The sequence below is a fragment of the Typopeltis vanoorti genome, chromosome 3 (genome assembly GCF_054136105.1).
Source record: "Typopeltis vanoorti isolate ZY-2024b chromosome 3, IOZ_Tvanoo_1.0, whole genome shotgun sequence".
Lineage (NCBI taxonomy): Eukaryota > Metazoa > Arthropoda > Arachnida > Uropygi > Thelyphonidae > Typopeltis > Typopeltis vanoorti.
Genome location: NC_143551.1, coordinates 172,150,422 through 172,169,733, shown reverse-complemented (window position 1 = coordinate 172,169,733; position 19,312 = coordinate 172,150,422). Strand labels below are relative to the sequence as shown.

At 35.3% G+C, this 19,312-nt stretch overlaps 1 protein-coding gene across 5 annotated transcripts in view; it reads right to left on the bottom strand.

Annotated features, from left to right (window-relative positions):
• Positions 1 to 19,312, bottom strand: part of LOC150108743 (twitchin-like) — a 2,666,638-nt gene that overhangs the window by 1,654,512 nt on the left and 992,814 nt on the right. For all 5 annotated transcript variants that reach the window (XM_090390962.1, XM_090390961.1, XM_090390964.1 and 2 more), the window contains one exon: positions 3,562 to 3,846. In XM_090390962.1, coding sequence (XP_090247088.1) covers positions 3,562 to 3,846 — 285 coding nt within the window. The remainder of the gene's footprint in view (positions 1 to 3,561; positions 3,847 to 19,312) is intronic.

Genomic DNA, 19,312 nt, shown 5'->3' with positions numbered 1-19,312 from the left:
CTCTGTTTTATTTGATATTTTGCATAATATAGGGATAGATGAAAAAATTATCAGACTGTTGTTCAGAATATATAAAACTCAAGAAGCCAGGGTAGATTTGAAGGAGAGGATACTGAATGGATCCCCATAAGAAAGGGTATGAGGCAAGGGTGTGGAATGTCCCCACTCCTTTTTAATGTCTATACTGAATGGATGACGAGGGAGGCCTTGGAAGATCTGAAGGATGGAATAAAGATAAATGAACATCTGATAAATAATATAAGATATGCAGATGATATCGTACTTATGAGCAAAACAGAGAAAACGTTTGCAAAGAATTTTGAATAGACTGAACAGGGTTGGAAATGAGAGATATAAAATGAAAATAAACGTTCAGAAGACAAAAGATGAAGATTTCAAGGAAAGGAAATGATGGGATGGAAATCACTTTGAATGGACAAAGAACAGAGAATGTAAAAAGTTTTGAATACCTTGGGAGTTGGATAACAGATGACAATAGATATAATTATGAAATTAAGAACAGAATTAAAAAAGCAAAAGCAGCATTTTTCCAAATATACCACATGTTAGGAAACAGAAATCTGAACAAACAGTTAAAAGTAAGAATCCTCAAGACGATGATCTGGAGTGTGGGGATGTATGGATGTGAGTCCTGGATGATAAACAAGGAGATGAGTGACCAATTGAATGAATGTGAAATGTGGTGCTTGAGAAAAATGGATCGTATCAGCTGGGTTGAAAGAGTGAGCAATGAAGAGGTTCTTAAAATATTCAAGGTGAAAAGAGACTATATGGCTAGTATCCAAAGAAGAAAAGTAGCTTTTGTAGGGCATTTGATGAAGGGTTCTTCTGGAGAGCACCCCAGAATAGTATTGCAAGGGATGGTGGAGAGAAGGAGAAGAAGAAGAGGAAGATCCTGACTGGAAAGGAAAGACAACATCAAAGACTGGACAGGCTAGCATCTTACAGAAGCAAGAGACAGAGAGGCATGAAAGTGGACTTTTTCATCAGCTGCAACCCTCTTAAAAGAAGAGGCCATAGGATTAATTAGATATCAGGTATATGAAGTATATATTTCAATGTATATATTTAAATGTATCAAGTATATATTTCAATGTATATCAAGTAACTATTATTATTTATCTTTTATTTCTTAAACTGGGTATCCAAATGGTTTAGTTTGAGATTTCTTACTTTATGAATTTGAAATTGAGCATGCAGCATGAATAAATGAGAAACTGTAATTCCATGATACAGTTTCAAGAATTTTAAAGTCAACAACACCATGCTAAAAGACTGAATTGCTAAAGCCAGTCTAGTTCACCAGAACTTGTCTATATTTTGGCTGAATGGTGCCACACGGAAACTCAAATGTTATCTTCTGTGAAGTCAACAGAAGCTGCTGAAACGTATTGCATGAATTTATATCAGGATGAGTTAATCATCACATTACTGTCAAGAATTACCTGTCAGTTCTTGGCAAGCAATTCCCATTCCAATCAAATGCATTATTAATTGAAATATGTTGTCTTTGTCAGTGAATGAAAAGTTAAGAATGAGTATAAAAGATGTTGTGTTAAATAATGATTAGTGTCTGCCTCCCAAGGTGAATCTTTGGACTCCATGTGCCTGAGTAATAATAATAATAATAAATTGTAACCTTTATGTAGAGCAGATGTACTTCAAAATTCCACGCATGCAAATTCAATATGGATGACATACTGAATGACAACTTCTACAAGTTTCTTTAGCAAGGTTGCAAACCCTCAGAACATTAATAACTATTAGGCTCGATAATCAAGAAATCCTGCTCTAAAGGAATCAAGCATGTAATTTTTTAAAGCAACTTCATAAGGACAACAGTCTCACACTGGGAAATAAAAATCTAGTATCTGACAACATTACATACATCCATATAGTGGGATTTGAACTTACAGTCTATTGGTTGGAGAACAGAGATGTTATCCAATCATCAACCAGACTGAGTAAAAAATAAATAAAAATAATGAATTATGATTGACATAGCTAAGTGCACAGTCCAGAAATTCTAAAAAAATATTTATGGACACTAAACTCAAAAATATTTGGATTTTTTCAAAACTGTCAGTGCAAAATTTCAGGGTTCCTATTTCCAGAGAAAAAAGCCAGTGAACATTTTGTCATGTTGTTTATTATTTTAACAGTATAATAGAACACAGAACCTAAGAAAATAATTAATTTATTAACTTGATGCTGATATTTCGCTGGTATTATAACCAGCATCTTCAGAGCACAAAAACACTGTTTGTCACAATACGCGAGACTAAAACAACATGGTGTACTTTAAAACAAAATTGTAGCAGCAACACAAAGACTAGAGTCCTGATTTTGGCGCCCTCTATCTGGAAAAAAAAAAAAAACAACCGCTATCATATATTACTAGAGTCCTAGAAAAGTGCTAGTTTTTTCTTAATATGACTGTCTCCCAGATCTTCGGCAAGTTAATACAGCCATATTTGTTGAGATTTGGAGTATGTTTTAGGGCTTCTGTCGCCTCTAAGAGTATTGTGACAAACAGTGTTTTTGTGCTCTGAAGATGCTGGTTATAATACCAGTGAAATATCAGCATCAAGTTAATAAATTAATTATTTACTTAGTTTCTGTGTTCTATTATACCGTTAAAATAATAAACAACATGTTCGACGAACACATAAGTCTGTCCACACGTTTGAACATTTTGTCAGTTCAGGCAGTCAGAAAATCAGTTGCTCACTCAATAGAGAACAGATGCAAATAGACATTCAGCACGTGTGTGTGGGGAGTGAGTTAGATAGAGAGAGAGAGAGAGAGAGAGAGAGAGAATAAATAATTTTAGTATTTTATTTTCAAATATATTATTTGTGTCCAACTCTTGCTATAACAAACATCACTATAGCAAAGTTGCACTATAATATACTAGCAAAATGTGAATACAAACAGCCATAGTAATACTATTTTAAATTCACCATCAAGTGTTCCTGTGATATTCGTTACAACAACAAACTCACAGGATCTGGAGTAAGCTGTTATATTTAACAAACTATTTCCATCAAATTATACTTTGCTACAATCAGAAACAACTGTATAATACATTTTTTTAATAAATATCAAATAAAATAAAATATCAAATCAAATTGTCAGTCAAGTTGGCCAAGTGGTTAGCGTGTCTGCTCTACAGTCAAAAGGCTGCGGGTTCAAATCCCGTCGTGGGCATCATGGATGTTTGTGATTGTCTGTGAAAATACTAGTGGTGGTGGTGGGTGGTAGATGGCATTGGTGTAGTTGTAGTTAGTGGAGAGAGAGCTGTAGAGTAGGTGCCTCCCTCAACGAGTCTTTGGACTCCCTGGAGCTGTTATGTAATAATAATAATATCAAATAAAATTTGAAAAATGCTTATCAAAAATATTTATAATAACCAATGTGAATAAATTATGTATTGCAAATATATAAATGGAAACTATTTATTTTTACTGCTTAAAATTTCTGGCAATAGAGAGAGAGAGAGAATGAAATATATCAAAATTATGATAAACAACTGCATACCTAAGACAGTTACTTCTACTGTTCCTGAATCCTTTCCAGAAGAATTGGTAGCTGTAATTGTATACTTTCCTGAGTGTTTACGAAGTGCTTTGTTTATAGAAAGATCTGAATGATATTCCTTGTTTTCAATTATTATGTGATCATCATTATTCAGTTTTATACACTGCTTAAAAGTCCATGCTATTTCTGGAGGAGGTTCACCTCGAATGTCAATTTCAAATTTGACAGACCGTCCCACTTTGATTGTAACATTTTTTAAGCATGATCTGTCAATCATGGGTTTCACTAAAATACAAAATAAACACTTTATTATTATGCAAATATTTTTTTCAGATTTTCTAATTCATAAATTAAATAACACCTAATATAAAAATCAGTCAAGAAATGTATTGTAATTCTGAACTTCCAGATGGCAACAATTCAGATTTAAAGTTACTGTAGTATCTATGCAAGATGCTTGCAAAACTGTTTAGTTTTTTGCAACTGGATGTATATAATAATCAACTTATTTTCATCATTGGTTTTTCTTCACAGGTATCAGATTATATTTACGATATATTGGTCTGAAATTCTAATCATAGAATGAGTTTCATACTTGATTTAACCAAATGGGTTGGCTGTGAAAAGTGTTCCAAGTAGGATTATTATTATCATCTGAAATATAATCTTACGGTATGATAATGATGAGTTGAGATGGAGAGTGAGAATCACAAATAGTTTGCAGAGCCATTTAAGGAGAAGGGAGTGTAATTTGTGGATGTGGTATGTATGTGAGAGAAGAAAAGAATTATACAGAAGTATAATTCTTCATTTAAATGACCTGGAGTGAGTGAACTGGAGAAACTGTTTCTAGATGGAAATGCAGAGTTTGATACCAATAAGAGATCATAAGTAAGACAAAGTGTAAGATCATGAGAGTAGAACAGAAAATACAGAAGTGCACAGCAATGGAAATAGTAGTAGTAGTGTTTGAAATGAGGACAGAATGCAAATGCAAGAGGAATAGGAAAGCCTAGGTCAACAGGAAGACATGACATAGAGAGAGTGGATGTCAAAAGTAGTAGTAGTAAACAGATGTATGTATTCGGATGATCAACATAGGAATGGAATAGATTTAGATATATGAATGGGGCAGTTGAGACTGAGAGGATCAGTGATAAAGGTGATTGGGAAAAGACAGGAATGTTGGGCATCGACAGGACCAGTTAAAGACCTAAAAGTGAACTGCTGTGTTTATTTACAAATGTCTGGAGTAACGGAAATAAAGGTAATTAAACTGTTTCATAAACTGAGTTTTTAACTGCCCAAAATTTTTTGGAATAAGTGAAACATGGTTGAAATGATGATGATATCCTGATGGAAATAATAATCGAAGGGTAGAGTGTTTTTTTTGCAAGGATTGAAAGGACAAGAAGTGAAGGGGAGTGTTGCTGATGAAAGCAAAGATGTCTCTACAAGGTAGAAGTGAAAGAGGTTGAAACAGTAGCAATGGAGACTTCTGTGAGGAAAGGCTATATGTCAAAGTACAAGACTGGTGATTATGACAAGCTTAGAAGAGAGAGCTTGGTGCTATAGTATGTAATGGGAGTTGTGCGGAAAGAAAATAAATGCTGGTTGGGAACTGACAAAGAAATACATAACAGCATCAATGTGTAAATGAATTTCAAAGGTTAGAAGGCCAAATAAGACAGGTGTCAAATAATGAATGAATGGATTAATTAACAAATCAGACTATTCCTCATAGTATAGCGTCTGTTGACTTCTTTCCAAGCACTTTATAAGGGGAACAACATGATAAGTTTCAACAGAATAACAAGTTAATCCAATAAAAAGTGTTATTTTTGATAAATAGACTTCACTTATAATTCATTATAAGTGAAGTCAATTATAATTCATTATAATTCATTTTTTGACAAACTGTTCATTCAATGATTTGTAGTTTTAAGGAATTGTTGTTTTTGATGAACTGCCTTTCAATAAATTGTTTTTATAAAGTTTCAATAAAGTGTTTTTGATTAATTGCTGATCGATGAATTGTTTTTTGAGAAACAGTTTTTCAATTAAATGTTTTTTTAGATTAGCTGTTGTTGGATGAACTATTTTTCAATAAATTGTATATTTGATTGTTTTTAAAATAAATCACCTTTCAAAACATTGTTTTCAGTGAATTTTCTAGATACCAATGATGTTCACGGATGAAAGTGAAAGACTGGCTACTTCTGCAGAGGACATAGTCAAGGTATTCAATGGGCAGTTCATCAGGTTCATCATTCTCTACATTAAATCTCCTTTCATTACATTCTCTACATTAAATCTCCTTTCATTACATTCTCTACATTAAATCTCCTTTCATTACATTCTCTACACTTGAGGTTCTGATTTCAGAACCTCAAGTGTAGAGAATGTAATGAAAGGAGATTTAATGATGAGTGAGCAAATGGGTATATGGGGAGTTAGAATAATTGGGAGTTATTTATTCATAATTATTAAAATAATTATGAATAAATACGAGAAAGAATAATTATGGCAGGTTGACACTGTTGGATAATCAGCAGGAAAATAACAGTTGCAAAGAATATAGTAGAATTATTGAATGAGCACTTTATCTGTGTATATCATACTGGTGTAAATGATGTGGTGCAACATATAGAAGAGAGGTATGTTTAGGAGGATTGTAAGTAACAGAATCAGAGATGTATGAGGTGTTGATTGGGTTAGATATTAATAAAGCTGCAGGAATTGATGACATATCACCACATATTTTAAATGGATGTGCACAACATTAGTTATGCCCTTGACCTGGTTATTTCATGAAATTCTTTCAGCAGGTATGATCCAAAGAGTGAAAAGAAGGCAAAATACTTCACTCCACTCTTCATTCCACTCCAGTAGCATGGTTCTAAGCAGGCCTTTTTTTCAGCTGGAACGGTCCGGAACGCGTTCCGGTAAACGTTTAGGATTTTAATGGTCCCTAAACACATATTTTATAAGAATTGCAAAACTAGGACTGTCTCCATTTTAAATTCTCAGTTATTGTCGTTGGCAATGTAAATCAAGGCTCATCTTTGGTTCATCCAATCTAGTGCTGCAATCTTGTGTTGTTGACACTGAACCTCAAAGATCGAAGTTTTCGATTAGAATCGATAGTCGGCTGGAAGTTACGGTGGTTACCGGAAGATGAACTTCTATGTGAACACGTATACAAGCAGGTGTTCTCTACAAAAGTAGAGTTGCATTTTTACAACGTGGATGAGTGAGGCTAACGTGTTTCATGGAAGTTTCACCAGTTTTATGCAATGAATAGTAAAATAACACAATTTTTCTCCTCTGCTCCGACAACTAAAAAGTTAAAGCTCAAGAACAGTAAGTGTAGTGATAGTGATGGGATAAAAACAGACCCCCGATGGACAGTGATACAAAAACTGGAGGGATAAAACACGTGGCTGCTATGGTTGCTACAATGACTACAACGAAATGACGAGTAAAGACGCAGAAGAAGATTTGCTCGACTGTTGGACTCGAGACCCAAAAGCTGATTTTGCAACAAAAATAAATGGCTGCTGGTGGTAAATAAAAACATTGGCTGTAAAATAAGTAAGCAAGTCACAAATTTGGGAGTAGAAAGGAATAAGCAAGGTATGAATATTTCAAAGCCATGGGCAAATATTAAAATTTTTCATTTGGTAGGAATAAAAAAGAGCAAATTACTTCACTATGTAAAAAAATTCACGATCATAAGAACAGTTCAGCTCACATTGCTCCCTCTAAAATTATAGAATCTGCAAAAGAACGAAAATTGGAGTTAGCTTATTCAAAAGCATTTGAACACGAGAAAGAAGTCACTTGTAGAATCTTCAGAACAGCATATAAAGTTGCAAAGAAAACCGGATTTCAATGACTTTGAATCAGAAACTGACCTCCAAGAATTAAATAGCAGTGACATGGGTCGAATTCTACATTCTACAAATGCTTGTATGAATATCACAAATCATATTGGAACTGAAACAAAAAAAAAATTCCTTTTTAAAAAAATAATAGTGTCAAACTGTGAGATTTCCCTTTTGATTGACGAAAGCAGCACCACTATTAGCCAATTGTCATCATTAATAATATATCAATGCTACCTGATATGGAAAAACACACAAATATTTTTATTTACATTGTAGAGTTAGAAAATGTATTCACACAAGGTATTTTCGGTTTTGTGATGAAGCAGCTGTGATGTTGAGTATGAAAAAAGGAGTAGTGGTTTTGATTAAGGAATGTTATCCTCATATTTTGGTTTGGCATTGTGCTAACCATAGACTTGAGCTCTCTGTTGATGATGTTGTAAAAAAAGACTTCCCAGAACAAATCAACCACTTCAAGCCATTTCTTGACAAACTTTACTGTCTCTATCACCAATCACCCCAAAATGGCAGAGAACTAGGCAAAGTAACTGAAGATCTTGACAAGGAACTCTTTAAAACTGGAAGAAGTTGGGTGGCTTCTAGTTTTAGAAATGTTTCTGCAGTGTGTAAAGATTATTATTAAGCACTTGCAGCTCATTTTACAGCAGCAAAACAAGATGAAAACAGAGACAAGTCTGAAAGAGTAATGTATGAAGGCCTTTTGAAGAAAACAAGTGTTGATTTTGTTTTGGATCTTGGATTGATGTGTGATGCTCTCCAAGAATTGTCAGAGCTTAGTGTTGAACTACAAGCAAGAGATATTACATCTACAAAGGTCACAGCAGTATATCAAGACAGATTTGGCTATTTGAAGACAGGAAAGTCAATGGCGGGCCTTGTCATCATGAAGCTGTACAAACAGTTGAAAATCTGAACTTTAAAGGAGTGACTTTGGAGAAGAGGTTACCCAGTCAATCAACAAATGTGAATCGTTCTCTTGATCCTACAAAATTTTATGACTGCTTGAAACAACAAATGGAAAATCGCCTTCTATCTGCAGAAGAGTTGCAAATTCCAGAATGTACAAGTGTTGTATCCAGAATGTTGGCCAGATGGTGCTGAAAGGAATATTACTTTCGGTGAGACTGAAGTGGAGAGTTTGTGTAAGAGGCTAAGAATTCCAGAAACCTCTAACAACAGGCTGTTAGAGGTTTTCAAAAATTCTTGACAGAGAAGAAAATGCCTGCTGCACTGTTCCAGTTAATAAACACTATCAACAGCTCCCTATTTCTACTGCTGAATGTGAGCATGGCTTTTCCCAGATGAAAACCTGATTATCACACTGACAGGAGTTTCTCTACAAACAAAGAACAAGTGGTTATCTCTCGAAGCTATATAAGGAGGATGTGAGCAGAGGTGTAAGAACATGTTTTTGCATGGAGATTTGTGAATGATTGGAATTCCTAAGAGCATTGCCTAAGAGCATAGTTTCTACAGAGAATTTTAATGTTTAAGCCATGGTATGATGAGCTGTGTGTGTGTATGAAAAAAAGGTGCCTCACAGTTGAGTGTGACTTCATGGGGTCTTGGGATAGTAATAATAATAAAAATAATTAGAGAGTATTACCTAATTAATGTGGAGGAAGTTTTGCACAGAATGGGTCGAGATAGGGAGAGAACAAGAGGTCATCCCTGGAAGCTGTATAAGGAAACTGTGAACAAGATGATGATAAGCATGTTTTTCGCATGGAGTGTGGTGAGTGATTGGAATGCATTGCCCATGAGCGTGGTTAGCATGCAGACAGTGAACATATTTAAGGCATCGTATGATTAACTGTGTCAATTAAATTTATTCACAACGCAACATGTTTCATCGGAAGGTCGACTTCTTCAGGCGTTAAGAAACACAGAAAGAAAATAAAAACAATTTATTTTGAAATTTAGGGGACAATATATCCCCTAAATTTCAGGTTTCTATCAATCATCAACCCCAGATCTCTTGTCTCCCCTACTTCCTCCAGTTTAACTCCTCCAATAGAGCACGCAACATCCCATCAATGTGTCCCAAACCTCAAGACCTTATATTTTGCTGAATTAAACCGATACCCCCATTCATTTGCCCATCTATCTAGCCTATTCAAATCCTCTTGCAGGGCTACCACATCTGCACTATTACTAATAACTCTTCCCAGTTTTGCATCATCTGCAAACAACTGAATATCCCCTTGCAATCCACAGACAATGTCATTGATATAAAGGTTAAACAATATAGGTCCCAGTACTGAGCACTGTGGAACCCCACTTGTAACCTTCTGCCTCTTTGATATTGCTCCACCATACACAACTCTCTGATACCTGTTGGACAGCCAATCCTGAATCCAGTTGACCAACCTGACTTTCAAACCCATTTGCTGCAACTTAAATATCAGCTTATCTTGTGGCAACCTTCAAATTCCTTCGCTAAGTCTAAGAAAATGGCACTATATGGTTTTCACTCATCTACTGCTCTTGTAACTTTATTATAAAAGGCTAGCATATTGCTAAAACAAGAGCAATCCCCTTCAATAATCCATGTTGATTCTCACGAATAACATTACCCTCATCTGCCCAATGCTGTATACAGTTCCTCACTACTTTCTCCAAGATCTTACTAACTACTGGTGACACACAAACTGGCCTATAATTAGACACTTCGAGTCTGCTATCGCCCTTATGCAATGGCATCATCTTACCTTCCTTCCATTCCATGGGCACATTTCGTGCAGCCAGACTTTCGTTGAAAAGCCAGGTCAAAGGCACTGCCAGTTCCCTATCAAATTCTCTCAAAACTCATGGTGAAATACCATCCAGTCCCACAGCTTTACTAATCCAGAGTACTCAGTATTTGGAATAAAACTCTCCTCCAGCACCTCTAAACCTCGAATCTGCCCTATCCCTCTAGTATTCAAATTGACTCCTCCAGGATGAAATATTCCAATAAAGTGTTCATTGAACAATTCTACTATGGCCTCTGCATCAGTCACTCTATTCTCATTTTTATCCCACAATTGTCATTCTTCCACAGTCATTTCTCCTCCTACTGGCCACATAGCTAAAAAAATTCCCTAGGATTTTCTTTGGATCTTATAGCCAATCTCTTCTCATATTCCATTTTTGCCTTCCTTACCATACTAGTCACTCTCCTGGCCTGTGTCTTATATTCTTTATGCATCTTCTCTTCACCTGTCTCCATATATATCTCTTCCATAGCTTCTTCTTCACATGCAGTTCCTGTTTAATACTGTTTGTCATCCACTTTACTCCAAATTGTGTAATCTTCTTCACTTGTGAAATACAGTTTACTATTGCTGCTAAGAAATATTCCTTCACAATTTCCCAAGCGCTAATGATATCCCAGTCTTCCAATTCTTCCCTCCATGAAACTTCCCCATGTTGACGTCTAAGACTATTATAATCACCTGCCTTATAATTCCACATACGTTCCCATCTCTTTGATACTCCTGCATGTCTATTCATTTTCCAAGTCAAAACTATATCGTCACTCTCTCCAACTGGTGGGAGAGATGTCATCTCAGTTATTATCAACTCTTCCGATGCTATAATGAAATTTGAAATATGTCAAGGCAGATGTCAACTTTCTGGCATATTCCTTCAAAATATGCAGTGATATATTATTGAGTCCCACAGCTTTATTAATATCAAGTTTTCTCAATTCCCCATATACTTCTTCCTCACTTACAGTCAGTCTCTCCTCCTCATTATTTGCTGCTCTAAAACTCTTCATGATGTCACATTCCCAAGGATGAAAGACCTTTATGAAATGCTCATTAAATATTTCAACTATATACCTCTGGAATAATTTTCTGTAAACCATTTTCTGCAATAAAGGCCATCATACCATAATCATTTTTATTTTTGCTACTACATATTGAAAGAACTGAGATTTTTTTTTTTTTTTTTTGGCTTTACTAGCTAACTGCTGCTAATACTGAACTTTTGCTATTCTTACCAATGAGTTGTCATTCTGGGTATTCCTCATGTAAGTGATTATTAACACTCCTCTTATGTTGCCTTCAGAAATATTTTTTTCTCGGGTATTGCCTGCTTAATCTCTTCATTCATCCATTTCACACCCACCTTATTTAATCTTCTGATCTTTGGAATATATTTAGACATTGATTTAACTAGATGGTACTTGAATATCACCCAAGCAGCATTGATCTGATCTCTTTTCCCCCCCAACTCCTAATTCCATGCTATAGTTCCAAGCTGTCTCCTGGGCTTCTCATAATCACGAGCCTTGTAGTTCCACATATACCTTTCCTCCCAGCCATCCTCACATGGCTGGAAACCACCCAGGTAATCACTTCGTGGCCGCTCTCACCAAATGGAGAGTGATGTGTCTCCTCATTTATAATAACATCCTCTGATGAGATGATCAAATCCAAGATCCTCAATGCTCGTGTGCCATGTGTTATGTACTGGCTGAGGTAGTTGTCCCTCAAAAACACTGAAGAAACTAATTTTCTCTACTTCTAGTTGTTATGTCGTGATCCTAATCTATATACCCAGAATTGATATCACCCTTTTTTTGCACTTGCTTGGCTAATTTGCTTATACATTTCCTGGTCACTACCCTCCACATTCCCAGGTCTCTAGAAACATCCAACAAAGTATTTCATTCTATTCACATTAATCTCACACCATACTCCCTCAAAAGTATTACCAATATTTGCCCTTGTGCGTGTATCTCGTATGGACATATCTCTTTTTCTTTCATCAAAAGCACTCAACCTCCCTTTTAATCTCTTCCATGTTCACGTAAAACACATACCCTTCTATGTCGATATCTGTCAGCATGTCATGTTCATCCAAATGTCTCACTTGTTCAAACATTTGTGTGAACAAACTCAATCAATGCAACCATTTCCCCTCTTTTTGATACTTCTTGCATTCATATACAAACATAGCAGCTCATTTCTGGTTCTATATCATGTTTCACTGATACCACATATTAGATGTGATTTTTCCATTTTATTTTTATTCTAACTCATCCCAGAACCATCTTCAAATCCAACTGTTTTTCCCTGCATCCCAGGTATTGCCTTCCTTTTTTGTCTACACATACATTCACCTCCTCTTGGAGCATCATATTGTAATGCTCCAAGCATCACCTTTCTCATGCTGTATTCCCATCTCCACTCTTACTTTCCCTTTTTCCCTGTTTGTCTTTCACACTTGTTCTCTCCTCTCTATACTCATTCTACCCAAATCTTCATCATAAGTACAACTTCAATTTCTCCTTCCTTACTCTTCCACCTTCACACCACTTTTTACTTGCTCAGATTCATTCTCTGTACTCACTGCTCTTCCTTCCAGCAGCAGTATCTTCAAATGACTGACACCAAAACCATTCAAATGCAGTTAATCACTCTTATACAGTTCAATTCAGCCTTCAAACTCATTCCACACATTTTCAAACTGCACGTCTTCCTCTTCACACATTTCTGCTAACATATCCTTCATAATTCTTGTGCTCTGCCTCAACATTGTCATAACTGAGCAACAAACTGACTATCTTTCCTATCACACTATTATCTTTTATCATCCTCAACAACATCCTAACATCCAATCTTACATTCTCCTTGTTCCCAGTCAAGTCATTTGTTCCTACTACCACTACCAACTCATTTGCTCGCTTACTCCTCATATCCAACACCTCAATCACTCTGTTCATTTTACCTCCAGGAAAACAAACTTTTTGCATCTTCTTATTTACAATCCTTGTAATAATTGAATCACCGTACAATGCCACTCACAGGTCATTTGTTACCTTTATCATACCAACATCATTGGTTTTTGACTTCTTTTCTATTCCATATATATCTACAATTCTCTTCATTTCACTCTGTATCCACCTCATCCCTTGCATCATCTGTACCAACTCAGCTTTCATATCTTGCATCCTTTTTTTCGCTATCATTCATTTCTATAAATAACTTTTATTATTAAAAGACCAGAAGATAAATGATAAAATATATATACAAAGAGCCAACAAGTTTCACTAGCCACTGTCTAGCATTTTATCACTCTGGATAAGAGATAACTTGATGAAAAAACTTCATCAAGTTATCTCTTATCCAGAGAATTTTAATAATAAGATGTGACACCTTTTGGCAACTGGTATATAGAAATAAGACTTTTTCATTACTTCCACTTTAGTATAACCACCTCTGGTTCTAGCTCCCACTGATGAGACCTCAATAAAGGTCGAAACTGGTCTGGGTAGTGATCCTTCCCTTAATTCATAGCATTATATATGTCTGCAAGGAGATGTGCTTTGCATTATGGGATACTAAGACAAGTGATGAGAAGTTATACCACCTTTGCCACGAGTTGCCCTAAAAGTCCTGAAAATACTTTAGGCACAAACTTTGTTTGCTTACACTTGGATAAAGGATTAAACCAAATATATAATTGGTAGCATAGCCAAGTGAAAAAACTTCCATCATTAAAGTTGCTTATTTTCCCTATAAGTAGTTTCAGCAAACTATATAAGTAAAAAAATGTTGTGTCCATTGTAGAGCATACTTTTCTAAATCCATTTTGACATTCTAATATTTTTTCACTATATATTTTTAATTTTTCATTAAGTATTCTACTATTAATATAGCAGTATGTATTCAATAAACTAATGCCTTTGTAATTAGCAGATTTTTCTTTTATCTCATTTTTTTAAATATAGGTATTACTATACTAGTATTTCATTCTGTTGGTATTTGTCTATTTGTATATATTTTATTTTAAATTTTTTGATCATCTCTGATGAAATTTTACTCCAGCAAATATATATAGTTCAGAGTTTATCCCATCTTCTCCTGTTGATTTACCATTTTTTATTTTACTTTGGTTGTCCCTTAATTTTTTCATTCTCACTAAGAAAATGCAATATGCAAAAATTGGTGGATAGGAAAGGGGATATGAATATGACAGAGACATATAAGCTGTTAAGAAACTTGTGTGAGGAGATGTCACAGTTGTTTATGTTGAGAGGCTGAATAAGCGAAAAGAACGAATATGGGTATGTAGGAAGTGTGATCTGATGGATTGCAAGGCTTGCTGAAATATGAGATTAGGTACAAGGGAACATGGCATCATAACCGACATAGCACTAAAAGATTCTGTGAATATTCAGAGAGTGTGTGTGCTAATGATAGTGCAGAAAAAAGTTTAATTGATGAAAAAGCAGGTGATAATTTATACAATGTTAAAAAACAGAGTGAAGTTAATGATAAAGTGAGCAATAATAACATCAAAAAACAAAGTGCAGGTAATGGTAAAATGACATGTGGGATTGAAGGCAAACAAGTGTGTGCGACTAGAGCAATAAAATAACAGAAATGAATGATAACTTGTACATATTTGGTCTGATGTATTACAATAAATAACTTTTATTATTAAAAGACCAGAAGATAAATGATAAAATATATATACAAAGAGCCAACAAGTTTCACTAGCCACTGTCTAGCATTTTATTGAGGTCTCATCAGTGGGACCTCAATAAAAGTCGAAACTGGTCTGGGTAGTGGCTCTTCCCTTAATGCATAGCATTATACATGTCTGTAAGGAGATGTGCTTTGCATTATGGGATACTAAGCCAAGTGATGAGACGTTATACCACCTTTGCCACGAGTTGTCCCAGTACTGAAAATATTGTACTTCAGGCACAAACTTTGTTTGCATATACTCGGATAAAGGATTAAAGCAAATGTAATTTAGAAAGTCATCTTTTGTTTATAGAAAATTATGAAAAAAGCTTCTGACAAAGTAAAATATATATATTGTTGATTACTATATGCAATATCGAATATATACAAAGATAATGAAATCAAAATAAAAATAAATGAAAAAATGTCTGAAAAATGTCAGGCATTTTTTCATCTATAAACCAAGGAGTAAAACATGGATGCACTCCCCAATACTTTTTAATATTTATATTAATGAAATATTAACACAGAGGAACAACTTAAATTACTCAGAGTGTAGAAATTTCCCAGAATAACAAAATAAATACACTATTCATTTTAGAAATTATGGACTTTACAACCATGTTATAAATAATTATTTTAATTTCCTGATGTTTCGATCTTCATATTAAGATTATCATCTGGAGTATATACAGATATAGAAGGACAAGCTGAGTTGCATTACACACAATAAGCTAAAGAAACAATGATTTGATCACGAGTTATTCTACTGGCATGACCTCTAATGAAAAAAAAAAAAAAATTAAAACTTAATTATTTAGAAACTACATCAAAGCTAAATTCTATTTAACATAACATATGAGAAAAACATTATTTTTATACAGATAGTATTCTTTCAGTAACAATGATGTCCTATTTTTATCATTACAATAGTTATTTTTGATTTAGGATTCTGGATTATCTACAGTCCTGTTCATAGTTACTCTTGGAGAGAAAGGTTCAGTGAGTAGAATATGTGCCTTCCATATGCTTGGGATTTCTAGACCATCATTATTGTTCAGATTGGGGTGGTTGATAAGAATCTCACAGGCTTCCTTAAATTTGCATTCGTACCATGTTTTAGTGTGATGTAAACAACTGGTGCTTTTCCAGTCAATTCTATGTAGAGTATTCAGGGCATGATCAGAATGGCAAGCTTTGCCATAGTTATTATATTTGATGTGTTGTTTATGTTCCTTTAGTCTGATAGGAATTGTGCATCCTGTTTCCCCTATATATGGTATATTACAGGTGCAATAAATACGACAAGGGCAAATTCTTCATGCTTGCTATGCTTGCTGCGCAAACTCATTACTTGAGACGTCATTACTTAAGACGTCTTTTGTAGACAGAAGACGTCTTAGGCTTGCACGGCAACAATTGATTGCCCACGGTAATATTCCCGCAGTGGGCATGGATGTTTGTGATTGTCTGTGGAAATACTAGAGGTGGTGGTCGGTGGCAGATGGCGTTGGTGTAGTTGTGGTCGGTTGGTAGCTTGTGAGTGGTGGAAGCAGAGCTGTAGAGTAGATGCCCTCCCTCGATGAGTCTTTGTACTCCCTGGAGGCAACAAACAATAATAATAATAATTGAGCTTTGCGTTGTGTATTGAAGGCCAGTGCTTGCTTGTCTAGTCAAAGCTACCTTGGCTTGCTCGGTTGTTGGAGCTTCCAGGTCCTTGCTGCAGCACTGTGATTTCATTCGCAAGCATATCCATTTCCTCTCCCTTCACATTGTCTTAAACACAGGCCATACGCAATCAAAGTAGCTCTAGCCAATGAGCTTCAGCCAGCCTTTACAAGTGTGCATGTTGCCTGGGAAAATTAAGTTACAACCAACTTTTTATGACGATGTTATTGACCAGTTCATAAAGAAGAACCGAAGAGAAGAATTTGTATTGAAGTAGCTAAATTGAAAAAGATAGAATATCATTTGTAAAATAAATGTTGTATTTGTATGATTAAATGTACATAAATTTCTAAATATATAGTTTTAAATGATCAGTAATTCATTATTCAACTAATCAGACTTCAATCACACCTCTCACTCCCTGAATGATAACAAGAGCAAGCATCAATTTCAAGACCAGCATTCATCCCTGAAATACAGTATACTCCAGGGTGGGCCAGCAGAAGGAGAAGGTCTTTGGATGAGTTGAGTAAGCTTTTTAATTTTGCATGAGGTTTAAAGGCTTTGAGGTTGTATTTTTGTAATATTCTGTTTATTTTATCTGATGTCCCTTTAATGTAAGGAATGGTTATAGTTTTATTGTAGTCTGGGTTATCTTTGTTTTTTATTGAGGTCTTGTAGAGAATTTTTTAGAAAAGTATTGCTAATAACTTTAAATTTGTCTTTTAGTGCATGTTCACTGCAGCAAACCTTCAAAGTCCTGTTTTTTAGAGTATTAATGACACCTATTCTTTTGTTGGGTGGTGGTAGGAGTTTATGGGTATATATTGGCCAGTATGTGTTGGTTTTGGGTAAACAGTGAAGGAAAGATTGCCTATAGGAAGATGTGTGACAAGTGCATCTAGAAATGGAAGTGTGTTCTGTTTTTCATATAGTAAATTTAGTTTAATCCTTTATCCAAGTGTGAGCAAACAAAGTTTGCGCCTGAAAGTATCTTCAGGACTAGGGTAAGGTGGTACAACACCATGGCACTCCTTGCAAAGGTGGAGCAAGCTACTAACACTCCTATCTCAGTATCTCCCATAATACAAAACACATCTCCTTGCAGATATGTCTAATGTTATGCATTAAGGGAAGGGCCACAACCCAGACTAGTTTCGACCTTTATTGAGGTCTCTTCAGTGGGAGCCAGGCCCAATCTCAATAGTGAACTGTATGCGTTTGTGTTGTTTGTTAAGGTGTCTAGTGTCTGGTGGCCATGGGACCAGATCTCGAAAACATCGTCAACGTATCTAAGCCAGACTTTAGGTTTTAAAGGAGAGGAATCTAGAGCATGTTGCTCAAAATGTTCCATATAGAAGTTTGTAATGGGGGGGGGGATAATGGCGAGCCCATGGCTGTGCCTTCTTTTTGTAGGTAGAAAGCGTTTTGCCATACAAAATAATCAGAATGTAATACATGTGCAAAGAGAGCCGTGATATCTGCAGGGAATTTGTTCTGTAAAAGAAGTATTGTGTTATTGATTGGGACAGTCATAAAGATGGCAGAGACATCAAAACTGACTAATAAATCATCTTTTTCTAATGTAATGTTTTTGATTATGTTTATGAAGTGTTATGTGTTTCTGATATAGTAGGGGGAATGACCTACCAACTCCGTGAGTGTTGCCACTAATTTCTTAGCTAAGTGATAATTCGGGCTATCAATACCTGCAACTATCGGCCGGAGAGGTGTGTTTTGTTTGTGTATCTTTGGTAGGCCGTAAATTCTCGGGGAACAAGCGGATTGCAGAAATAGTTCTTTGACCATTTCTTCCGGCCATGCAGTAATAGATTTAAGTAGTTTCTCTGTTTTCTTTTTTATTCTGTTGGTTGGATTGTAGTTAACAAGCGTATGTACTATTGTCTGCAACTAGTAGATTCATTTTTTCCAAATAAGCAGTTCTGTTCAGAATCACGATGGCACTTCCTTTATTGGCTCTGGTATAGCAGAGAAAAAAACGTTTAGAAATCACCAACATTTTAAATATAAATCATAAGAAAACAATAATGAGCACCTTAACAAAACATGAATTAACGGCGGTGAAATCACTAAAATCAAATCCGAACATCGTAATAACCAGAGCTGATAAAGGAAGTGCCACCATGATTCTAAACAGAATCGCTTATTTGGAAAAAATTAATTTACTAGTCATGGGCAACAGTACATACCAACTTGTTAACTACGAACCAACCAACAGAATAAAAAAGAAAACAGAGAAACTACTTAAATCTATTACTACATGGCCGGAAGATATGGTCAAAAAACTATTTCCATACTATGTCCTTCTCCGAGAATGTACAGCCTACCAAAGATACACAAACAAAACACATCGCTCCGGCTGATAGTTGAAGGTATAGATAGACCAAATTATCACTTAGCCAAGAAATTAGCGGCAACACTCAAGGAGTTGGTCGGTTCCCCTGCCTATATCAGAAACACACAGCACTTCATAAACATAATCAAAGACATTACATTAGAAAAAAGATGATTTATCAATCAGTTTTGAAGTCTCTGCCCTCTTTACGAATGTCCCAATCAATGACACAATCCTTCCTTTACTAAAGAAATTCCCTCCAGATATCATGGCGCTCTTTATGCATGTATTACGTTCTGTTATTTTGTATGACAAAATACTTTATACCTACAAAAGAGAAGGCACAGCCA